General features: G+C 45.4%; 1 protein-coding gene across 6 annotated transcripts; it reads left to right on the top strand.

The window, feature by feature from the left end:
- Positions 1–33: 33 nt before the first annotated feature.
- Positions 34–24,849, top strand: TCAF2 (TRPM8 channel associated factor 2). 6 transcript variants are annotated; one of them, XM_064409876.1, is made up of 10 exons: positions 34–144; positions 5,663–5,787; positions 8,293–8,412; positions 9,303–9,936; positions 12,355–13,325; positions 15,903–15,997; positions 16,941–17,154; positions 18,508–18,747; positions 20,612–20,949; positions 22,509–24,849. In XM_064409876.1, the coding sequence occupies exons 4-10, from the start codon at positions 9,320–9,322 to the stop codon at positions 22,752–22,754; spliced, it is 2,721 nt and encodes a 906-aa protein (XP_064265946.1). In that variant the 5' UTR covers positions 34–144; positions 5,663–5,787; positions 8,293–8,412; positions 9,303–9,319; the 3' UTR covers positions 22,755–24,849. The 6 variants fall into 6 exon arrangements, with proteins under 6 accessions (XP_064265946.1, XP_064265943.1, XP_064265940.1 ...); XM_064409871.1 differs by lacking the exon at positions 34–144 and adding an exon at positions 473–612 and having other exon boundaries at positions 5,540–5,787; XM_064409875.1 differs by lacking the exon at positions 34–144 and adding an exon at positions 500–612.
- The last annotated feature ends 810 nt before the right edge of the window (positions 24,850–25,659 follow it).

The following is a 25,659-nucleotide window of genomic DNA, read 5'->3' as shown; positions in this document are numbered from 1 at the left end:
AGCCCCTGATCGGCGAGGAGGAGGAAGGGGAGGAGACAGGGAGGGACCGAGAAGTTTCTAGAGCTGCTGCCGCAAAGCGCCCGGCCGTGCCAGGGGCCGGGGTGAAAGTGTGCATCGCCCCCGGGGGCGGAGAGGACGGCGGGGGTAAGGCAGCCGCCTGGCCGCGTTATACTCCGGGGTGGCGGGGGCGAAGGAGAAGAGAAGGAGGAAAAAGAAGAGCAGCTTATTCGTGAGAGGAGGGAGGGCGCGCTTTTACGGCGCCGAGCTCGCAGGGCAGGTGCGCCCACCTCTCGCTGGTGATGCAGGATTCCCGGCCTGGCAGCGAGGAGGAGCTGCTGCGTCCTGCCCTGGGGAAGCTTTGTTATAAGCTGCGCTGAAAATAAAAGTAACTTGTCTGGCCCCTCAGTTTGAGCAGCCCTGTGCAGATGCATGGGTTATATTCTTTTTGCCCACCACATGGTACTAGATGGTCCCGGGAAAGATGGTACAAGTGGGCACAGAAGCACCGTGCTGACGGCGAGCATGCAGCCCGAGGAGCTCGGACATCCCTTGATCGGAGTCCCCTTGGGAGCCGTGTGCTTGAAAGCCATTTGTTACCCAGGACCAGGAAAGGTAAAGACATGCTTTGGACGCAGAGTGTATGCTCTGAGACTTGCCCGTCTGTATCCATCCAGATAAAATAACACCTATTTGTGTGTCAACCTGCTGTTGGAGTATTTAGGGATGCATAAATAGAAATAGGAGCTCCCTCTTAATATGAAGAACACTAATACAAATATGCAAGAATTAGCAGACCAGTCTAATTGTGGGGTAGTCAGCATCTGTACATCCCTCCGGATGGTATGGTACATTCGGCCAAATAATTTGCAAAATCCAGTAATAGAAAATCAAGCTAGAACCGCATCCATCACCTTCGCCATAAATCAGGAAAGCAAAAATGTTAAACGGGCTCAACCTTTTACTGCAATCCTTGAATACCCGCCCCCCGGCCACGCAGCTGCAACGTTGCCCACTCCTCGCATAGGGCGGCACCTTTCCTGTTCTTGAACTTTACCTCCCGCCCGCTCCCCGGGCTTTCCCGGTGGGTGCTGGGCGCGGGGCGGTGCAGCGCAGCCCCGCCCGCCGCTCCGCTCCCGGGCAGCGCCGGGGCCGCGGGAGCTGCCGCTTCTGCTGCGCCCGCCGCGCTCGGTGCCTGCCGTGCGGCGCGGGGCTTGAGCCCTCTGCAACACAGGCGGTGACTGGAGGGGAAAGGAGGCTCGCAGGCGGGCAGTGTCCCGGAGCTGCCTTTGCAAGCCGCATTGCCGCCTCGCGGCGTTTCCAACGCAAATCCCTTGTTCTGTGAGGAGGGTACAGGCTGCGTCTAACCTGACCGGAGCTGCTCTGTGTCAGTATAAAGCTGCGTTTGTGCCTGGTGCACAACGTCCCCAGGAGCCTGAGGTGGGTGGGCTCTGCCAATTCCAAAGGAAAGGAATAGCAAAAGAGAGTAAAAGAATCTACAGTTACTCTGGCGGCAGGATGAAACTGCAAAATCTACAGGTTTCCCCTGGGAAAGAATATGCTTTTCTAGTTTACTTTCAATCTGAGTAAGAAGGGAGAAGGCAGAGAAGGAGAGGATTGTGGTTTCTACGTGCATTTGGTCCAGAAACTTCTAGCTGCTCACAATTTGCAGTTTAACATGGATGAGTTATTTGATTGCAGATTAGATCTGTAGGAGGTGTAAAGCTGGTTCTGTGCATAGACTCTGGACCTTGATACACTGAGGAACACAGAGAGAAGTGTCTAAGTTGGTTCTGGTCTAGCAGGTCTTGTTGGGGGAAGCACAGCAAAAACACAGGAGATAATTCTTCATCTAATGAGTCTGTAGGGTGCTAAATTTACAATCTCCAGTCAGCATTAGCACACGAGTTCTCCTACGCTCTCAATTCATCTGACGTCTTTTTTTCATCTACTTCTAATAATAAACCAACTCCGTGTTGGTTTAAAATAAATCTTTGCAGGTCATTCTGTCTGACATTTGGCAATGAAGTTTCTGTTTGGTACTGGTTCTTTTTCAGCTGCATGTTTTCTACTTCATAATTCAGCATTTGAAAATTGCAGTATGTGTAGTTGGTGCCAAATTATCTACAACTGCCAAACATGCTAGAACCAAGTTTGATAAAGTGATAAGTAGTAGAAAGGAAAGGAGATCTTTTAGTGGAGATCATTTACAGATGTTATACAGCTCATATTTCCAGCCATCCCCTAGTTTTCAACATAGCAGTGCAAACCCTTACATAAATAATTTATACCAAGTACTTGAGTTATGTTCCTTAGTAACTTTTTGAAGAGTGTTTAGATACTGTTTGAGGGCCTCCCGGAGGGCTGTATGTCCATGGTTTTATGGAAAAGGGGACAGGGACAGCAGCAAAACAACAGTGAGTGTCTGGGGTAATGTCAATGCCGTAATGCTTCCAGTAGGGCGTGGATGGAGGGAAGGCAGGTCAGAACAGTCTCTTTTTTAAGCCTCTTCTAAGGCTTGCTTATAGTACCACAGCACTGTAAAGGCACCTCATGTCAGGCCTGTTCTCAGAAGGTACGTTGCAGACACAAAGGAAAGATTTCAGAACTTGGTGGATATGCTTAGGTGAAGAGAAAATGAGAATTTTGGCTATAGCTTTCAGGCAGAGCGGAAGACAAGTGAGATGATTGCCTAAGGCAGCAGAGAATATTTCAAGCAGTAAAATGTCCTGAAATTACAACAAATTCCAGCAAGAGTCTGGAACAGCCTCCCAGGACATGAAGCCAACCTAAAGCTGGTCAGCAACATGCTAGATTTAGAAATAGGTTTATGTAAAGACTTGCTAAACATAACAAGGCTTAGACTTAAAACACAGAAGATGGCATAGGGCAACACAGCTCAAACATCGCTTCATCAACAGGTCCTGCACAGGCAAGGGTGGCCTAAAGCCCATCAGGGAGGGAGGAGCTGTCAAAGGGTTGGCTTCCCAGGCATGCCATGGCTGGAGTCACTGTGCTGTGTGGGCTGACCAAAGCCCCACCGTGACAAGCTGTGGCCTGGAAGTTCACTTGCCCAGCTGTGTTGATCATGCTGGCACGGCAGACTCCTGGAACTGGGAAAAGAAGGGAGGAATGCGTGTCTGCACAAGCTCAAAGATGACATTTTGAGATAACGGCAAACAGAGTAACCAAAAAAGGAATGACCCCGACTATTACTTTGTGATTGGAACAGGAACTGAAACCACACTCATCAAGAGCACTGGGTTCATGCTTGATTGGCTAGAAAGGGCTGAGCACAGGGTGTAAGGAAAGTGTGTCAAAAGCCACACACTCTGTGCTGACTGGCACTGGCCACCACCTGGCAGGTGGACAGACAGCCAGACATCAGCAGGGACACCCCGATGCCAGCTGCCAGGGAACACAAAATCCAGCCCAGCATGGCTTGTGTATGGTGAAGACCTTCCTGGGGAAACCAGTACAAATAAGATAGCTCATACACCACAGGCAGCAGTGATACTTTGTGCACCCATGTTATTTGAAGTAAGGCTTTAAAACATTGATTGACTGTAACAAAGGGTTAAGTAAACTTGTTCATTTTTTTTTTCTTTTTAATTGGCATACATTTCTTCTGAGGGATTGTTTGGTTACTGTCGAAATCCCAAGGAAACCCCAGATACTCATCTGTTGGTGTGTCACACTTATACTGAGCTGGAAAAGAATGTGACTTAATAGATCAGGGACAGCCTTAATTATTTCTGCTTGCTGCATTATAAAAAATAATGGTGATAAGGAGGAAGCAACGCCCAGTTTATGGAATTGCACATTTTTTTGTTGCAATAAGCAGTGCTGCCATTGAAGTCCGCAATTAGAGCACAAACCTTCATCAGTCTGACCCTACACTTGTATTTTGTGTGACATGTCAGTGATAGATTATTAAGCTGCCTGTCACCTGAGTTATGCCCTGCCTGTTCTTCAGTCTCAGCTTCACTGAGCTGTCCCAGTATCCCTGCTTTTCCTTGCCCCCCAACAGGATATAGCATATCAAGTGCCATCCTTTTGGTTTGGGAGGGATAAAGTTGTTGTTTTTCCATGTTTATGACCGCGTTGCTGGGCGCTGCAGTGGATTGGCATGGCCCGCACACAAAGACCATCGGACTTCTCTCTTTTCCACTCCTTTTCAACCTAAAGCAGTGGTGTTCACTCATCCCCTGCTTTAAAACCGAGCAGCATTTACAGGGGAGTGATCTGAGCTGTTACACAGCAGGCTGGCAGATGAGACTCAACCCTTCCAGTGCCAGACTGGAAAAGGGCTCTGTGTCTGCGTTTTCTGGGAATTTCTGCACTGCTCAGCTCCCTGTTCAGCAAACAGATGTTAACGCTTTTCTAAAATTACAATACTGTAGGACTTAAAATTAGACAAGTACTCATTTTTTAAAAATTGTTCTCTAGTAAGGTTATGATTTCTTCTGTGCTTCTGTACCTTGATTTCTATTATTTGGTGATTTCATTTATGTGATATATGCTGTCCTTTTTAGATCCCAGGTAAAGATTTTCAAAAAGACTAAACAGCACTTGTTTGTGTAGGCATCTCTTCTGATTCAGTGTATCCCTCTCTTTACCAATTATAGCTCATTAGCTAACTTTCAACTCACAGAAATTTAGTAGAATGAATTATAATTAAGATGTTATTTACCTTTCCAAATGCAAAATTAATTTAAACATACCTGATCATGCTGATCATGTTTCATCAGTTGCTTTCATTTTGTTCTTTCCTTGCCTTGAAAGCAGTTAAGGTTACTGGACAAATATATGTTTAGATAATCAGATTTTCTATTTCTTTGCATCTTATTAGCCAGTGAGTGTACCCTCACATCTGCATGGTAACACCACCAGAAAGGATGGGCAATTGATGTTGTTATTTCTTTAAATCACTGCAACATTTTACTACTGAAATTGTAATTGTTTTATAATCTATTGCTCTGAAGTGCCACATGAAAATAATGCAAATAACTCATAGTAATTGCCTAATTGATTCTGCTGCACTTCTACTAAAATTTTTTTTTTCAGGCTTTATCAATTTTCAGTATCTTTCCTAATAACTCTTAGGATTGGCATTGTTAAAAATAAATAAATACCTGCAGTAGCTTCCTTTGGTAATTGCTATCTTGATCTAATTTTAGAGTTCTCATTATTTTGCAACCTAATCTACTTTTTCTTTGGCTCTCCTTCCTTTAGACATATTTAACTTTGTTTTTTCTACTTTTATTATGTAACTCTGGAAAGGTGTTCTTAATGTATTTTTTTCCCAATTTTGTGTTCCCCAAACAAGCTTTCTTGCTTGGCTTCCTCCCACTTCCCCATCCCTTTTCTCTGTGTCAGAAGGTCAGATTGGATGTTTGGACTGTTACACTGTCTCACTACTGTTGCCATAAAAAATTTCTTCCTTGTAGCCAAATCTGTGAAATCCAAATCTACCCTCTTTCAGTTTAAAACCTTGTTGATAATGAACAGACAATGAAAATAAGTATTTTTGTCTCTTCAGCAAATGCCGATCATCATTCCTCTCCTTGCCCAATTTGTTGATAAATTGGGAAGAAGCAAGAGTTCACCAATTCCTTACTGCTTACAGACTTTGCAACATTGCTGATTCTTACTTACTGTGCAGACAGCTAGACTGCAAATCTGAAAGAGAGGAAAGACTGGAAAACCCATGGGCTCACCCTAATGAGGAAGAACAGCCAAATCACTAGAAGTGGTGTGTCTCGCTCAGGCTGTCTGTGTTGTTAACAGGTGAGACATCTCAGTGCCTGTCTTGCCTCTTTTGTCCTATACTTCACAGATACTGCACAATCCCATAATTTTTACTCATGGAAGTCCTTCTATATTTTGTGGGAACCTTGAAGACTCACCTGAAAGTGACTGACCACTTAACACACAGCCTCTATTCCCATATTCACCATCAGAACTCGCCCAGGTCCTCTGTCTCACAGATACTCTTCCTAAGTGGACCAAGGGGTATTCCTTCCTTTGAATCATCTCTTTTGCCTGTGTGTGATTGATTTTGGACAGCAGATGATGGAATCTTAAGTTTGCATTTAATGAAACCCCATTACCTTCTCATCACATTTTTGTCCCTTTTCTGGAGACAGAAGAAAGACACATAGATTTAGTCCGCTGGCTAAATAAATGGGTTTATAAATGTTTGGTCCAATACCTACTCTCACAGTAGTCTCAGCTCTGTGGGGAGTAGGAACTCTCTGGAGGTGAGAGGTGGAAGGTGCAGGATGGAAGACAAGGAATTCAGAATCTTTGTCTTGAGACACTGCCATGGAGAATTTTTGCTTGCATGTTAAGATCTAGGAACCAAGATCTGCCTTCTATATGGGCCCAGGTCTAGTGGTTGTTTTCTCCTAATTGATGTGAGAGACAGCCAGCTCAGACTTCTGCAGCTTCCTTCAATTCTTGTTAGACATGTATGTTCTCTGTTCCTGCTGAATTTTCTCCCTTCTGTCTCTAGACAGAGGAGATCACAGAGTTGTGTCTGCTCAGGGTCTAATATGTGCACTTCTTCTCTCCACTCTGAAATGCTTCATACAATTTAAATGGAAAAACTGTGATTACATAGGAATTGGGAATTCTGTTATATGGTCACAATTGCTTTCAGTCAAGAGAGTTAACATCCTTTCCAAAACAGCCATTCCTTGTTCTGGATAAATGCCAGGGAGTAGGAGTGTTCCTAGGTTGAGAGCATAGGATGTTAGCTTTCAGATCCTGTGATAAGAAAGGTGGGGGCTAAGAAGTTTGCTGATCTTACATCAAACCTAGTCTTGTGGTGTGTCCCCATGTAAAATAACCAAGGGACAATCCCAAGCACAAATACAGCCTGGGTGGAGAACTGAGAGCAGCCTTGGCAAGGAGGACTTGAGGGTGTCGGTTTGACCAGAAGTCTGACATGACCTGGCAATGTACATTGGCAGCCTAGAAAACCAACCATGCCCTGGACTGCATCCAAAACAGCATGAACAGCAGGGCAAGGGAGGGGATTCTTCTGCCCCTCTGCTCTTGGGAGACCCAACCTGGGATGATGCATCCAGCTCTGGGGTTCCTAGTAGAAGGAAAACACAGACCCCTTGGAACAAGTCCAGAGGAGGCCACCAAGACGATCAGAGGGCTGGAGGACCTCTCCTATGGAGACAGGCTGAGAGAGTTGGGGTTGTTCAGACTGGAGAAGGCTCCAGAAGCACAGTAGAGTCACTTACAGTACCTAAAGGGGGCTACAAGAGAGCTGGAGAAGGACTTTTTGCAAGAGTATGTAGTGACAGGACAAGGGGGAATGGCTTGAAAGAGGGCAGGTTTAGATTAGATGTTAGGAAGAAATTCTCTGCTGAGGATGGTAAGACACTGGCACAGGTTGCCCAGAGAAGCTGTGGATGCCCATCCCTGGAAGAGTTCAAAGCCAGGTTGAATGGATCTTTGAGCATCTGGTCTAGTGGAAGGTGTCCCTGCCCATGGCAAAAGGTTTGAAACTGCATGTTCTTTTAAGTCCCTTTCCAACCCAAACCGTTCAGTAGTTGTGACTCTATAGCTTAATCTGAGTTGCTGAAACTATCCACCTGCTATTCCTCTCCCTTGTACCATGGTCAGTGTGTCAGCGTAGGTACATTAGTATCAAATCCACAGAAACCACCAAAAAAACCTTCAGTATTTTCCAGGGCTGTGTTACTGCTTTGCTGCATGATTTGTAGTAAAACACCCTAAAGCACTTAGGACCTCGTATTTGCCTTTACATGTAGAGCTTCTTTAAAACCAGGGACACAAAGCTGGGATTCAGACTAAGCCAGCAATCAAGCACTTGGTTACTGGGCATTGTAGTTTTTATCCCATGTTAATCAGCAGCTTTAACTTATGAATGTTATGCAAGACAATAGTGGAGTTCCGTGATAGTTTTGGTAAAAAACAGCATGACCAGAAAGGATAAGCAACACTGCCATTCTACATCAGGTTGCACCCTGGGGCTTGAGACAAATCCAGATTGAGGATGCAGCTTCTCCAGGACTTGCCATTTTCCTGTGTTTGGATGACAAGGGTTTGCTTTCAAGCTAGCCAGATATGAAGTGTGTGTGAAGCCTGGTGTTGGCACGGGATGCTGCCAGGGAAAGGTCCACACCCCTTCAGAGCAGCTCCTTGCCTTGCCGCAGGTGTTGTGCTCAAAGTCGCTCTTCTGAATTCTGAATGACACAAACTGGGTGGGACTGAGTCAGAGTCTCATGCCTCACAGCCTTCCTGTTTGCACAGCCACAGCTGCCCCAGATCAGCAGAAGACAACTTCAGGAAAAAGCTGAGCCAAACTTTCAAACCGAGGGAGCCTTAACAGAGCAGTGTCACTCACAGACCTCAAAGGGCTTGGCAGTCAAGGTCAGTACACTCTCCTTACTTCACAGGTGGGAAAACAGATGAAACAAAGCTATGGGAAAGAGAAATTATTTTATTGAGATTTAAAACAGTTTGGATCAGGGAACTAGGTCATTAATCTCCTGTGCCCAGATGTGCTCTCATGGGTACTATGTGCTTTAAACTCACAGTTATTGCAGGGAAGCTGGTCATCTCCATCATTTTTCCTTACTTTCCTCTCCTTCACAGCACCTCCTAATACTAAATACAGGCTTATAGTGCCTAAATGGAGGTAAAAAAGTACAACATGTTGCAGCAATAGCATGTAGCTCTGTACCTAACCAATTAGGAGCTAAAATGTGAACCACATGTTTGAATTATATTGTGCATTCTGTTGATACAGTCTTTTCATTTTCTGGCTGTTCCTGTGTAAACCACATGTTTGAATTATATTGTGCATTCTGTTGATACAGTCTTTTCATTTTCTGGCTGTTCCTGTGTAAACCACCTCTACCATACAAGTTCCTAGTAGACTTCCTGGAGCCTCTGGCACTCTCCCTCTTCAAATAAATTGTTAATAGGACAGTGAATACCTTTATTTCCATATTTTCCTCCATGCTGCATATGGAGGAATATATGCAGAATTTGTTGAAACAGTCATTTTGTCCCCATAATCATGGTATACTTGTCACTTCTATTTAAATGTGTAAATATTATGATAACAAAGCTAAAACAAGCAAACAAACAGACAAAACTACAAACAAATCAAATCCCAAAAAGATTGTATCCACAAATCTCACTCCTCTTTGTTTGGAGTTCCTACTAGCCAACAAAAAAATTGCTCCATGAGGTTATTACAGCTGTTCCTTATTGCTGAACTTCACTGTAATGGAGGTTGTTCTTCTCTCCACCAGACAGGAGTGTCCTGGAGATGAAACCCTGTGCCACCTACGAGCGGTTAGTGGATGGTGTTGGGCCATGGGACTTCACTGGAGGTTTTGTTCCCTGTGAGCTGCTCCTTGTTGGAGAGGACGCCTACCCTGTGCTCCTGAGCGCTAAGAAGCAGGTCCTGATTGCAGTGTCACAGTACGGGAAGGGCCGGATGGTGGTCGTTTCCCATGAAGGAATCCTGAAGAGCCCCAAGTTCTCCCAGTTCCTCAGAAATGCCATGGGGTGGCTCAAGCCTTGCCCTGAGGCCCTGGTTGGGGTTCATCCTCAGTTGGATTCCCTGTGCCAGGTGCTGCTTGAGGCTGGCACCCGAGTGCAGGTGGGGGCCGAGCCCAGCCCGTCCCTGGGGGTGTTCTGTATGGATGCCTATGACAGCTCCCAGGCCAAAGGCATCGTGGACTTTGTCAAAGGGGGTGGAGGGCTGCTTGTTGGAGGCCAAGCCTGGTACTGGGCAAGTCAACATGGCAAAGAGAAGGTGCTGTTCGAATTTCCTGGGAACCAGGTGACCAGCGTGGCTGGCGTGTACTTCACGGGAAACGCCGTGGAAAAAGGAGTCTTCAAAGTTGCCAAGAAGATTCCCAAGATCCCATTAGTTGTCCCGTGAGTACCTGAGTTGCCCTCTCTTTAAACCACCAGTTAGGTTGTGTGGGTGAGTTGTTTGTAGAAGATTTGGGAGGTGGGAGGTGAGGGTGAAGGTGGATGCCGGTTTTTTAATAACCAGCATGGAATTGTTGCTTTCCAATTTAAAGGGGACTTTCCCATTCTTTGCAATTGGAAAGAATGCTGTCTTCAAGTGCTTCAGGGCATCAGGACCAGACCCAGGGAATCCATGCTCAGAGAAGGAAATGAGAGGAGCCATCTTTTAGAGCAGCCTGCCTGATCAAGTGTACTTGAGTGAAATGCAGCAAAACAGGGACAGGAGGAGGAGCTCCTCTTCTTCTCCCCACACATCCCTACATTCAGGGCAACTTTCCCACAGCTATAAACCAGGTTGGAGATGAAGCAGAAGGACAGCTCTCTGGGCCAGGCTCTGGCTGACATCTGCTAAACCTGTTTAGCCTGTTCCTTGCAGGAATTTGCTTCTGCAGGTAAGCACCTGGAGCTGGCCAGAGCTGAGGCTGGGTGCCACCTCCCTTCTCAGCTTCTGAAACAGGCTGTGAAATCTCAGTTTGTTTGGGATTCCAGCCTGGCTCTTTGGGTTCTGGATTATCAGGTGTAAAACTCAGGGCTGTTATGACTGATATTGCACAACTGATCAGGCTTTGGAGACCTGGATGTTGCCCTGCTCTCTTCCTCCCCTTGCCAGTGGCTATGCCAGGCTCCTTCTCCTGCCATTTTCTGCTAAGTTACATAAGGTACAGCAGGTTTTCCAAGAAGCATTGGTGCTGCTGCACTTCTGTGTGGCAGCTTCATTTCACTGTAGCGACAGCCACAGCAATTACAGTAAAACTCCCGGCAAGTATTTCCTTTACAGCCTTTTCCTTGGATGTAGAATGCTAAATTTCTAATATTTTCAAACAATTAATGAAATTTGATACTTTCTGTTGTTTTCTGGTAAAGGTAGTAGAGAGCTCTGCTGTTTAATTCAGTGAAATGCTTAGGGCAGAGCTAACAAGTCAGGTTGCTTAATTAAAATTTGCTGGTCGCTTCTTGTTACCACCTGCACTGCACAAGCATGTTCCCACTGCTTCATGCACAGGGCATGGAAGAGGGAAAGGGGTGGGGAATTCAGAAGAGAAAAAATACATCACAATTAACGAGACTTCAGATGGTAGCTAGGGGTGAATTACACCTTGTTTAGGTTGCTTGTGTGGGGTTTTTGTTTGAATCCAGAGCCACAGAGAAATTTCGATCTCCAATTTCTGTCTTCTTGCCAGATCTGTGTGCAGAGAATCAGGCTTCAGTCTGAGACAGGAGCTGTGCCATATGCCTGGACACATGCTCTGTGTGACAAAGGGTCTCAGTAAAGTAATAACCAAAGAAGAGCTGCAGATTTAATTCCTGTCCTACAGGCACGAAGAAGGGCAGCATAATTTATTCTCACTGAGCTGGCAGCAATGGCTATGTAACAACAGATACTTCACAGGTGTTGGGGGGAAACTGTTTGGCAGAACCAGGGAAAGTGTACACCAAGCAAACAAGAGTAATTCATCATGTCTTCCTCCACAGTGACACATAGGAGTTATATGAAAATAGCAGAGATAAGAGAGCCTTGTATAGCCTAATCTGTTTTTATTGTGGAGTCCTACAATGTGAGGTAATGTGAGGTGTTTGTGTTAAGGCTCTAATTCAACTTCCAGACACTCATGATTTGTCTAGCTGTGTGTCTGCCTGTTTGTGTAGCCCATCTGTCCTAGCACTCCTTTCTTCAGTTCTCAACAGTGGCAGAGCTTGGGAAAAGACACAGAATCTTTTGGGCTTGCCTAGTTCATAAAGGCTAGGGTGGGGCAAAGAGAGGAAGTTTCTCTTAAAGCAGATAAGCCAATTCCCATATTATGTACAGTTTAAATCCGAAGTTTTAAAAACTATGAAGGGTCTGATTTTTTAACTTCTGCAATGTATTTAGATTTTCAAGTGGCACTTCAAAGACTGAGGTCTAGAAGCTTCCTTTTGACCTATTTATTCCAATTTTTAAATGAGGGCTGAGATTCCTACAGATTTGCTTGACTGTAACAACTGAGGCTTTAAAAGGAGAAAAATGAGGCATTGATGGATTTTTTTTTTTTTTTAAACGGAAGAACTGACAGCATGATGTCTGGGATGAAGGAACAAGAAGAGGCAAGGATGGCCACTGAGAATAGCTCAGTTGGTTAGCACATGGTGCTACTAATAGTGTCAAGGAGGTGGGTTTGATGCCTATATGGACCACTCACTTAAGAGTTGGACTCAGTGATCCTTCCAACTCAGAATATTCTGTGAAATCAAGAAAAGAGCTCCTTAAGTTTCAGCTATGGCACCAGTAATTTTGTGTCAAGCATTCTGGGCTGGGTGCTAACCTGCGCTCTCTTGGTTCTGCAGGCACCAGGCCAACCTGAGCCTTGACGCTGAGTTTCTCCTGCACGGTGTGTCAGAGCTGGATTTGGTGACAGGGGGCATACCCTCCACCCTGCTGGTGCACGGAGCCCTCTCCTTCCCACTGTGCCTGGACAGCTCCCAGCGTTGCCTCTTGGCTGCTGCACGCTACGGCCGCGGCCGAGTGGTGGTGGCCACCCATGAGAGCCAACTGTTGTCCCCAAAGCTGGCCACATTCCTGCTCAATGCTGTCTCCTGGCTGGATGCTGGGAGGAAGGGGCTGGTGGGGGTGGATCCCAGCCTGAAGAAGCTGTGTAGCCTGCTGTCTCAGGCAGAGGTGAAGTCGCAGGTGTCACAGCTGGCAGGTGACATCAGCGTGTACTGCTGCACTTCTTACGGTGCCGGAGAAGCTGAGAGGATCCACACCTTCGTGGCAGAAGGAGGTGGCCTGCTGGTGGGGGGCCAGGCCTGGTACTGGGCTTCCCAGAACTCTGGCAAAGCCGCTGTGGCAAAATATCCTGGCAACAGGATCCTGAACCGCTTTGGGCTGAGCATCCTGGGGCAAAGTGGCCAGGCAGCCAAGTACCTGCCTGTGGGGCCGGGGGAGCACTACCACTTCCGCAGGGCGCTCCTCCTCTTCAGCACGCAGCTGCAGGGGCATCAGGAGCTCATGGAGCCCCTGAAGGGCTGGCTGCACCTCCTGGCACAGGACTGCACTGCCTTCCTGCACATCCCAGCCCATGACTGCCCGGCATACGCCTCGCTCCACCGCATCCTGACCAAAGTGCTCAAGAGGACCGGGATCCCGCAGGTCAGCAGGCACTGCCCGGTCAAGAACAACTCCAAAGAGGCAGTGCTGCTCTGCATGGCCACCGAGCTGTCCCTCACCATGACAGACAGCACGGCCCTGGTGCAGAAATCTGCTGCTGGGGTCTGTGCCTTCCCTGTCACTGTGGAAATCGATGGCACAAACCCAGGTGAGGAGTTATCTCTCTTCCTCTCAAGATGTCCTGTTGCTGGGATCACTGGGGTGCCCGCCCACAGTGTGCCTGTGTCTGTGTATGCCTGAACATGGGCACAGATGTGCAATTTCACCTTGGGCTTCAGAGGAGACTGAGCACAGTGCCGTGGTAGACAGGCTCCTTTTGTGGCCAATTTTGGCACTGATTTTGTGGCCAATTTTAGTCCTGATTTTAGCACTTGAAACACCCCATGGAAGTCCTGCTTCCTCCCTGTTGGTGCACAGGCACTAGCAGGAGAAGAACCCCCACCAAGTGGTACTGCAGGACTGTCTTGGTTTGAAAAGACAGGAGTCTGTGAAGGAAGGCAAAAGCCTCCTGTGAAATGGAAAAGGTAAACCCCCTCCCTCCGAATTATCACAACTTCAGAATTAAAAGGGCTCTCAGGCAAAGATATGGGAATGGGAATAACAGTTTTTTACTAGGAAGAAAAAAATACTAAATAACAATGTAATTTAGCACAAGCAAAAAAACCACTGGCAGAGTGAGAAAAACCTGACACCCTGAGAAGTCAGGGTGCTGATAGCAGTCCAGCCAAATGGTGGCTGCTCCTCCTGGAGCGGCAATCTGCAGAAGGGTGTAGATCCTTTCTGAAAATGCGGCGAAGGAGCAGCTGGGCCTTGGTTCCTGATTCCTCTGAGAAATCCAGCAAAGAAGGCTGTCTGTGGTCTCAGAAATGCTTGTTTTATGGTGGCAGGGATGCTTGGCTCCTCCCTCTGGGTGGAGCATCTCCCAAGGGGATGATATAACTAATCTTACCAACCACAGTGAGTAATTCAATAGCCCATCAGCAGGAGATTATCTTCCTGGCAAGTGTCATTGTTCTTGAAAGAGATAAGAAAAACTGCCTAAACCCCAACAGATGGCAAAAATAGAATACATGCATATTTTACAAGCCAGGACAAGGACACTTGCATGGCACAATGGTTTTGGCAAGAAAGCTTCTCTGAGAAACCCTGGACTGCACACTGCAGGTTGCTGTTCCCATAGTTTTGCTGATACAGCCGTCCGTGGAGCCATCCTACAAACAGGCGAGAGTTTGAAATAAAAAGTTTATTTGTTATCTAGGTAATTTCAGCCTGAGTTATAGCACAGTCCCTCTGCTTGGTGTATCAGCACAGTGGAGGGAAGATCTGGTTTTGGGGGTGAAAGAGGCTGGAAATATGGTGGGAATTTCTTGGGCTGATACTGCCACTGAAGCCAAAGTATTGAGTAAATACACCATAAGTTATTTGTTTAAGCTTAGGTCTTGTATCTGTACCAGCTTGCTGAGATTCCTGCTCACAATTGATATGTTTAAACTCTGGGTTAAATTCCACTAGTAACTTTTGTCCCCTGGACAGATTTTTTTGGTATTAGAATATGTTTTAGAGGAGTTGTTTCCAAATTGTTACAATGAGATAAAGGAGGCTGTTCTGGAATGTCAATGTCTGAGTGCAGTGGTTGTGCAGAGAGGAAAGTTGTAGAATAACTTCTCACTGGTTTTAACACTAATGAGTCAGGACAAAAGCAGAAAATACTCAGAATTTGTGTCATTTCACATAAACGAAAAAGAGAGAAAAGCTAGCATCATTCAAAACTGCCTTTGGTACAAATTCAGTAAAACTGAGATGAACTGGTAACACAATGTCATATATAGTCTTATTTGCATTTTTCATTGGATTAGGTTTTGCTTGACAAAACTGGTTCTGCTTTCTTGGATGACAGGAAATGTTGTAAGTTGGGTGCTTTATGACAGTTCAGCTCTTTGTAAGACTTCTGGTGTTTAAATTGAAATATGCCTTAAGTAAACTTTATGTCACAACTAGGGAGTGGAATCTGCCAGTACAGTAGAGATGGATCAGTTTTGCACTGTAAATTCTGTAAATTGCAAGTGTTTAAAGAGATTTTTGCTGAGGAGACTTGCATTTCCATGGGAAGACTGTCTAGAAACATGCTGAATTGTAGTGGTACCCTTCTTGCAGGTACACCTAGCACAGAATGGTCTCTTGAGGTTTTCTCATCACTTCAGTCAGCTAGAAATTACAATTCCTGTGGGCTCCAGTTTTCTGGACCAGTCTCTTAGGAAAAATGCAATGCTACCATCAGTCTGTTATTTGGGAAATGTTTAATGACCATTACAACTTAAATTGTGTAATCCCACCAAAGCTGGCACCTCTTAAGAGGTCTTTAGGATAAGAGGGTCTAAGTGTAGGAAGTGGTAAAGTATTGGCTTCTTTTCTTTTCTTTTTCTTTTTTTTCCCTTTTAATTTTTAGAAGATACTACTAAACACATTTAAGCTTGTAGTTTCCAGAAATGTAAATCTGGATGGGCTTGCTTGCAAATGGTGTGATGATTCTGTTCATTTCTTTGAAACAAGAAATGTCTATTTATGACAAGTTGGGTAAATGCGAGATGGTTCTGTGAGTGTAGAGCAAGGGAAAAGGAAAGGATGGAAAATTATTCTCCTGTTGCAACTTGAAATCTCCAGGATCTGTAATGGTCTGGACAAAGAAGTGCTTGACTGTTCAGGACTGTGTTCTGTTGCATTTTAGGAAAGACAGCCTGGAGGAGCACAGGGCTCTACCTCCCCGAAGGGCACACAGCAGTGATAACGTGCCCTTGCCTGGTGGTCGGTGCTGGTCTGAAGGTAAACTCTCTCTGCTTGGCGTTGGTTTACACCAGTTTATTTGTCGGATGAGCGCTCAAAAGTAGAACTGGGAAGGGTTTTCTCCTTTATGACTTTTTCTTCCTTTCCCGCCCTTTCCTACTGCTGCCACCCTGTGGCACTTTAAATGCTTTGTCATCATTTCTTCACCTCGTGTCCTCACGCTTTTCTTTTGCATTCCTCCCATTCTGTGTGCTGGTGGGGTAATTGAGTGTGGCTGCTGCTTGAGGACTGTTGGTTTTTGTTCTGTTATGGTGCAGAAAAACCTGATCAAGATGATTTTCAGGTCCAGGATAAGTACTTGGGCCCTTCTGTGAACCAAACTTGATTCCATCTCTCCAGACCTCTCATAAATTCCTTTGACAGTGCTGTCACTGCTGCTCATGTAGATCTATCCAGACAAGATAGGCACTGTTACTTGGGATCCTCTTCTCTGCAAAATACAACAGAAGCAAATGCTTACCTGCTTGGATATTTTCTGCAGTGACCTCCCTGCAGCTGAAATGCAAAGTTAACTCAGGTGCTTCTATCTCATACTGCAGCCACATGCTGTCTGTTTTATTATAAGAGCTTTAAGGAGGAGGCACAATAAAAGAAGCCAGTCATGACCACATCTCTTCAAATGATGTTATAGGAAGTGACTCTGATGCTGGGCAAGGGTGGAGGAATGACCAATACAAGTGCAGTGCAGTGGAAGAAGTAACTGCAGGACTCTGACCTGCTGGTGAAGGATGCACTTAAGCCAGGAATAGTGGGAGGGGAGCTGTAATACTGAGATAGGATAGGCTGGAGTCAGAAAGCTGCTTCTGTGTGTATGCTCTGCAGGGACAGTGCTGCAGTGGGGAGCTCAGTGGGTGCTGAGGTCAGTCTGCCAGGTCACACTGGCACACCTTTGACCAGCTGTTCCTACACTTCTGCTTGCCAGGTGCAGGTTGGGTGTCACACGGATGACCTCTCTAAAGCCAAGGAGCTGAAACGGGCACCAGTGGTAATCCGCACCTGTGATGTTGCCTGCCAGAAACAATCCATTTCCTGCCTCTGGGGTGGCCTCATTTACATCGTAGTACCAGCAAAGAGTGTCCTGGGCAACGTGCCCATCACGGTGGAGGGGGCAGTGAGAGCTCCTTTCTTCAAGCTTGGTAGGTTTGTTTACCTTGGTGTTTTTTGCCTGAGGGCTGCTCACAGATGTCATTGTCCTAGTGGCTGAAAGGAAAGATGCTCTTGTGCTTAGGAAGGTCTTAAAAATGCTGGGATTTAGGAATACCCAGATTTATTTTCCTTATTATGTTGTCTGGGATTCCCATTTTTCTACTAATTTTTAAGAAGGATGGAAGGGAGGTCCCCAAGAATCACCAACCTGTCAGCCTCAGCTCTGTGCCTGGAAAGATCATGGAACAAACCCTACTAGATGCTATGCTAAGGCACGTGGAGGACAGGGAGCTGATTTGGAACAGCCAGCACAGCTTCACCAAGGGCAAGTCCAAGAAAGATGGGGACAGACCCTACCACAAGATCTGTTGCAGTAGGACAAGGGGCAATGGTTTTAAGCTAAAAGAGGATCAATTCAGACTATGTACAAGGAAGAAGTTTTTTACAATGAGGATGGTGGAACACTGAAATGACTTTGCTCAAAGAAGTGATGATGGATGCTTCATTCCTGGAAACATTCAGTGTCAAATGGGCAAAGCTCTGAGCAACCTGATCTGGTTGAAGATGTCACCCCTGCCCATAGCAAGAGGGTTGAAACAGATGATCTTTAAGATCCCTTCCATCCAAACTATTCTACAATTTATGAATCTCTGCTTCTGGGTAAGTTACTCTGAGCCTGCTACATGGCTGGGAGTAGGTGAAAGAACTTTCACAAAATGGGCAGGGTTTGTCCACACCAACATTTCTTGGAGCTGGAGTTGTTATTTCTGATGGAAACTGTTGTGCTGGGGAGAGGGAGACTGATCTCTGCACGGCAAAGCATGCTTTATGCTCTGCTTGCTTTACTGTGCCCTCATATGGCCATCTCTAGATCCTACAAGACATCTCTGCTGAATTACCCATGTTCCCATCAGCCTTCTCTTCTCTTCTCTTCTCTTCTCTTCTCTTCTCTTCTCTTCTCTTCTCTTCTCTTCTCTTCTCTTCTCGGAATGGAACCAGCATTGTTATGTGAAACAGCAACTCTGCTGGACAAAACAAAATGAGACACTGGAGAAACTTGATGCTTCTTGCTCTCTGATACAAAATGGGATCTGTTCTTGCTATACTACTCTGTTTTATGCCAGTCCTTTTTTGTTTCCTACCTATTAGAGAGCCTCAGGAGGCTTCCCAAGAACAGATTGAGCACTGGCTATTTAACAGCCACCACCCACAGTCATGCAACTACCACATAACTGTTTTCCAAGAAATTTTCATGACCCGCTCTCTTTCTCTGAGCTTAACGTCTGTGAGCATGCTCAAAAGTCAGAGTTGTGCTTAACTGATGTTGTGTGTTGCTGCTGTAGGGGAGACCTGTGAAAGGCAGTGGGAGGCCTGTATCCGGCACTACCCTGCTCCCTGGGCAGAGCTGGCTGTTGAGAACCTCATCCTGACGGTGCCTTCTGACAGCATCCGCTACATGGAGAACCCGCAGCCGCTGCTGACCCTGTGGGACGAGATCATGGTGGCAATAAGCAGGCTGGCAGCCGTGCCAGCAAAATTCCCTAGGCCAGAGAGGATTGTAACAGATGTCCAGATCTCATGTGGTAGGTACAATGCCATATGGCCTTCTCTTGGGCTAAGAGGCAAGTGGCCTCTAGCAGCAGTGTCTGTTCCTTCAAGGTTATTTTGCTAAAACCAGACTGGGAACATATGTGAGGTGTTAAATGACTGTGACCCCTGCATAATTGTGAGCTACTCCATCAAGGTGGAAATGTGGTAAGGCAGGGTTTGAAAAACATACTGACCTTTGCAGATGCCTCCCTGCTCTCAAAACTGGTGGTGTCTCCTCAGCTGTTGGGGTGTGTTACGATGCAGAGCTTCTGACTGCAGTGGCTTTAGCTCACATGCAGTTATCCCTCCTGAATGCACTGCAGAGCCAGTGCAGCTGGGAAGCAGTGACCTGATTTCTATTTTCTCTCTGGCTCAGCCACAGGACTGTTCTCATGTGTTCAGTGGCAATTTTTAAACCTCCGTGTGCCTACTGCTGGAGGTGGCCTCCACAAAGGTTATTGTGGGCAAAGCTTAGCCCAAAAAGATGCGTGCCTGAGATGATGGCACACATCTGGAAGCAGATCCCGTGTTGCTGTCAAAGCCCAGGAGTGTGTATTTTTGCAGCTGATGTTACCCCGCTCCAGCTTTTCCAGTTATGAACTGAGTGCTTTTGATCAAGAATCAAATTATATAGTAAACATGGAACTTTGCAATAAAAATTTTTCTCAGTTGTTTTTTTAAAAAAAAAAACAACTTAAATTCATCATGGTTAAATTCATCATCCCACACCACAATGAGGCAAGGGCTTGGCATGAATCCTGATGCCCTAAACTTTTGCTAAGTTACAATGGAAAGAATTTGTGGCACATCTTGGGAGTGTTAGGTTCTGCTATGCCGAACAAATGCCTGTTAAAAATACCATAGTCTACAGACTTTGTTGTTTTTTTTTGGTGCTTGAGTGGACTAAATGGTTTTATTCACATTTCTGGATCTGAACTTTTTGGGTGCAAGTGATTGCTAATGGCATATATCCCTCTTATTAAAAAGGAGGAATCTCAAGATCTTCACTAGGTCCTGCAGAAACTAGTTCCAGGCCATTCATGTTCTATGTTCACTAGCTCCTGCAGGAAGGTGATTGCCATTCCTGTTAATTCACCAGGCTCCCTCTGTGTAAAGGGCTGCTTATACCCTGCTAAAACAGGTATTTGAATTTGGGGGCATTGCTCTTGCATGAAGTTTTGGGAATCTTCCAGGAGGACCAATTAGGGAAGAAGACACCAAAGAGGCATGAGTAAAATCCCTTGCAGTGCATGTTTCTTGCCTAGCAACCTACTGGGAAGTTTATGGAATAGCTATCCTGCAGGGTTAAGAACAGGCTTAAGTATGACAGGCTGTGTAGTCCTTAAGCATGACAAACTGTTTTCCATCTGTCTCATGTGGACCAGTGACCACTGGAGTGCAGGCCTGCAGTATATACACTCTCCATAGGAGCACTCAAGGAGTGCCATGGTGCTCAATCACATCATTGCATGGTTGCATTGGTGTCGCCTGTGCTCAGCCTGTGGGAGTTCAGGTGTGTTCTGAATGGTCAGGCTTTTCTCCTCATCCTACAACCTCAACCTCAGTCCAACCATGAGTGTACATTTATATATAAAAAGGGAAAGCAGGCAAAACTACACTTAACTGATGGCTCAGTCCTGCCTTTACTTGTTTGACTGTTTAAGGGTGACTGTTAGGGTGAAATGTGATGTATTTCCTTATGTCACACTGGGGAAAGTCATTCATGGTAATAAAAAAGTGTTATTTGTGAGATGGAGGAAAGGCACTAGAGAAATGAAAAAAAAACCAATAATCATTTACATCTAAGTACAGAGATGAGTACTTAATGATGTGTGTTGCTACTTGTCTCTCCTGCAGGCTGGATGCATGCTGGCTACCCCATCATGGGCCACCTGGAGTCAGTGAAGGAGATGTTAGACGTGAAGCACATGCAAACTACTGGTCTTTGGGGTCCCATCCATGAGCTGGGACACAATCAACAGCAGCAGGCATGGGAATTTCCCCCTCACACCACAGAGGCCACGTGCAACCTCTGGTCTGTCTATGTTCATGAGGAGGTGCTGGGCATTCCCAGGCATCAGGCCCATCAGGCACTCAGGCCACAGTGCCGGAAGGAAAGGATAAAAGACTATCTGAAGAAAGGTGCTCAGCTAAAGGACTGGAACGTGTGGACTGCTCTGGAGACATACCTGCAGGTAACAGGGAAAATGTGTGTGTGTTCCTAGTGCAGTCACTGAAGCCTGTGTCAGAGGGATGTCTGCAGCCTGCTGACTGTAGCTGTGAAGCCTTGTGTTTGATTACTGTCAGAGGGTTTATCTTGGACCCAGAATGCACCTGAGAGGTAAAGAGGCAGAGTGCCTAAAGTTCACATCTCCTGAAAACCTTCCTTTTTCAGATTTGGGCTTAGCCGCTCGGGGAGATATCTCAGTGCAATGTACTAACCTTTCTCCCTGGAAGAGAAACAGGAACTGCCGCTTGTTATACAACATGGGAAAAGGAGGATCAAACTTGGGCACAGCTCTTTAATCCACAGCAGATTTCCTCTGGGACGGTGGGCTAGTTGTCAAAAAACCTTGGCACTGTAAAGCATCTAGAAGAGCCAGGCTTTGAACAGTCTCCTGTTGAGTTACATGGCCTTTTAAAAAGCTTACAGAGAGGAGGGTGTTCATAGCATCCAGTGCACTGAGTGCAGCCAGTGTAGTCCATCAAGTAGCAAGAGGATGGGCTCAGTCTATCCTCCTGCACACAGAACTGGATCCCTCTCGACTGTGGTCGAGACTCTGAAACAGGAACCCTATCCTAGATTGAAGTGCATTCTTTTGGGAAGCATGCAAGACAGATTCCCCCTTTCCCTTAATCCTCCTAGAAACTGTTAGCCTAATGGAGAGAGCACTCAGCCTGATTTTAACTGGGGAGTGCAAAGCAGATGTCCATCATGATGGCTTAAGCTACTGACTGCTGTGAGATGAGTGTCCCTCAGCTCCCTTGTCTGAGAGCTCTCACACTTCATATAAGGAAAAGAATATTTACTGGAGGAGTATTAATCCTGACTTCTCCACATCCCAGAGAAGCATCTGCATTGTCAAGCTGAAGAGTCATCCTCTGGGGATTTTTGGTGCAACCAATAACAAAATATTTGTACAGAAGGAACAGTTTTAAGGGGAGAAATTTTCCCACAATACCTTACCAGTTTGGCCACTCCTCACTGCCTCACCCACACTTGCAGGCTGGGATGTCTCATCTGCTTGATTACTAACAGGACTGCTGGAATAAGTGTTGCATGGAAGAATAGTTCTAATTCTGCTGCAGCAGTTTTTCTGTATGAACTCCTTTTGTTCTTATTCTTAGGCAAAGCATACCCTGTTCATAATCTCTCCTTCCCATTTTCTCAATACTCCTTGTTCTCCTGTGCCCCTTCTTTCCATCTATTCTGCCAGTGTCCCCTCTGATACTGCTTTCACTGTCTCCAAAGCAGCAGCTTATATAATAGGTTGCTGACACTTCTGGCTACTCTGAATGTATCTTTGATCTCTGTTTGTTTTGGGAGATCAGTGTAATGGGGAAGTATTTTTCTGTACTTTAGTGCTATTAGTTATGCTCTGAAGCCTGAAAAGCCTAGATGCTTTCATCTAAATTTACATTCATTCTAAAAGACACTGTGGAAACCCATGGAATTTTCTACTGTGTGTAACACAGGAATAATGCCAATGAAATGATAACTTAACTGTTTGTACACTGTATTCTTTTTCATCAGCTGCAGGAAGGGTTTGGTTGGGACCCCTTCACCCACCTCTTCTCTGACTACCAGAAAATGTCCACGATCCCAAAAGACAACACTTCTAAGATGAACTTGTGGGCACAGAAGTTTTCTCAGCAGGTGAATAAGAATTTGGCTCCATTCTTTACAGCCTGGGGATGGCCTATCAAGAAAGACCTGTCTGTGGAACTGTCCTCACTACCCAGTTGGGAACAGGATCCAATGAGATCCTATAGACCATAAAGGAAAACTACCTAAATCCTGGTTCTTATACTAGCTATGGCCTATCATCTTTTTCTCCTTGTGTGCTACATGATAGCTCACTATGAGCTTGGATTTATGCTGGATTCTTCAGGTTCTTGCTGCCAGTGGAGGCCAGCCCCAATAGAATTTCAACTGGGATCAGCAGATCAGCAACGACCTAAGCTGTCTTCTGAAGGGTTAAATAATCAGGGAGCTTTGTTCCAGGTGCTTCTCAGGAAGAATGTAATTCTGAGATTTAGTTCCTACAGAACCTTTCTCTGATGAAATGGAAGTTTCTGGGTGGAGCAGTCTCTGGGCCAGTTTCAAGGACTTTACCATGGGAATAGAGATCTTTAAAGCAAATAGTAGCCTTCACAACATTGTATTCTTAAGTTATAATCTCAGTAACATGAGATTTTCATAATTATTTTTTTACCCTAAAATCCCTAATTTTTAACTCCTCTTATTGTGCAGAACTTCACAGCAGCTCTTGTGAAAGTGGCCTTACAATGCTTATTTACAGACTATATAATGCATAGTTGATACTGAAATGCTGTAGATTTCTTCCTGCATTCTATGGCTGTGTGACCCAGCATCCATCTTTATGTGAGTAAGTCAATTATAAGTTTCATCTGGTTTCTTTCAACCATGGCCTGACAGCAAGATACATGCCAATGAAGATGAGAGAGTGGAAACAGGGAGGTGACTTGATTGTAGTCAGTAATGGTTTAGCTCATGGACTCATCAAAGGTTAAAATACAAGCACTGACCTGACAGCCTGAGGGAGCAGAGAGAAGGAAGACAACAGTTCATCAGGACAGAGGGCCAGCCTTTTCCAGGTGCAACAAAAGTTCATGTTACTCCCAGCTCTTTCATGATTGCTCAGCTATTATGGATTTTGGCAAGCATGTTAGTGAGCCTAAGAGCTCACTAGTCCCAGCCTATTCCTTATGTATCAGTAATAAATAAAAAAAAAAAGAATCACTGTAGACTCACAGGTTTTCTGTGGTCGTATTTTCATGTCTCCGTGTCCAGCAGAAAAAGGCCTAAATAGAAATGACCTAAATAGAAGTGACCTTGGTGGTAAAGTTGTTCAAAGTTGAAAAAAACCACCATGGAAGTCTCTAATCTGTGGTGTGGCCTCATATATGTCACAGTGCCAAAGAAGGGCACATTAGGCCAAATATCAGTCACAATTAAAGAGGCTGTGCAGCCTCCATTCTTCAGGCTTGGTAAGTGGTCCCAAAACCAAGCTGTAGTAAAGAGGCATTTCTGCATTTATGGCTTACCCATATTTTCCTGCTTTTCTGGGTTTTTCTTCTTTTTGTGGTCATGTGTGTAGAAAATGTCAAAATATGTATTGTCCCAGGAAAATCTTTGCATTAAGCTTTGCATTTCTTAGCCCAGAAAGTATATTGATAAGACCTTCAATTAGACACCTTTAACATGGCTTGATATTAAAAACTGAATATCATCAGCTTTCAGTAGCAGTAGACATGGGGTCACCAAAGATGATTGAAGCCCTTGCCAACATCCTAGGATCTCCCTGTGATTCAGTAAAGCACAGTGACATCCAGATTATTGTTTAGATCCAATTTATTGTTTCTGAGGCGATGCAAAGGGGTTTACCTGTGGTGATTGTCCTCTTTCTTCACATTTAAAAATTCTTTTAAAATTTGCTGCCTTTTTTCACCTGAATGCTGGATTAGGGGGAACTGAAATCTCTGCCTGGTTCTGAACCATCTGTCAGTAGCAGCCCCCTGGGCTGAGCTAGGGCCACTAGAACATCCTGCTGACAGTACCAGCTGCTGATGTACACCACATGGGCAGCCCAGAGAGTCTGCTTCCCATCTGCATCAAGATGGTGAATGCAATTGCCAGGCCAGCAGCCATTCCAGCAACATTTTCCAAGGCCAGAAAGGATGGTGGCAGATGTCCAGATATCACATGGCAAGTATAATAATTAGGACATTTTGTCTGTATCTGTGATGGACATTTGTAAGGGAAATACGCAAGATCCTCAAATTAGCAGATCAATTCCACCATATCCAAGAAGACTGCTGGAGGGAGTAAGAATCTTCTGTGAATGTCAAGAGCTTGTATGCAAAAATAGCATATTCTGCTGCTGAATGGGACACTGTAAAACCCAGTGAAGGGAGGCTGGCCACCAAATGACGTGTACCATATCACATTGATCTTGTTGCTGTGGGAGTGAATTTATGCTAATTGCAGCAGAAAGAAGGGAAACACAGGTAGCTGGTTTAGGCAGGACGAAGGAGGTTTTGAAACTTGAATTAAGGCATGCAACAGACACATAGGCAGCCTATTGTATAGTAAGACCCTGGTGTTAGCAGACATAGGATTGCTTCCATTAGTGGGGAAGTGAGGGCAGTGGTAGGGGAAAGAGTTGGTTGTAAGCAGTATTTTGCTGTCTGTCATTGAAGAAATCTGCTGTTTAAAGACAATTCACTAGGCTAGTGGAACTGAAGTTTGTTATGGGTGATGAGGAGGCTCCTAAAGGCCAAATCTCAGCATTATTTTCAATGAATCTTTGTTCAAGTATTGCACTTTTCTCAGTAGGATTGGCTGGTTCTTTCAGCTTGACTATAGCACTAGAGGTGTTTTCCACCACTTGAACTGATAAATTCATCAGCTGGCCGGGCCACCACTCAATAACTCACAGCAGCTTGACTCACATGGTATATCTGCTGTCAGTCAAGTAGAACTGGTTCAAGAAAGGCTGGCCCAAGTGTAAACACTGGCACATGTTGCCCAGAGCCAGAGCTGGTTGATATCCATCCCTGACAATATTCAAGATCAGGTTGGATGGGACTCTGAGCAACCTGATCTGATGATGTTCCTGCTCAATGCAGTTAGATGACACTGAAGGTCCCTTTCAACCCAA

Source organism: Passer domesticus, chromosome 2 (genome assembly GCF_036417665.1).
Source record: "Passer domesticus isolate bPasDom1 chromosome 2, bPasDom1.hap1, whole genome shotgun sequence".
Taxonomy (NCBI): Eukaryota; Metazoa; Chordata; class Aves; order Passeriformes; family Passeridae; genus Passer; species Passer domesticus.
This window is presented reverse-complemented; position numbering and strand designations above follow the sequence as displayed.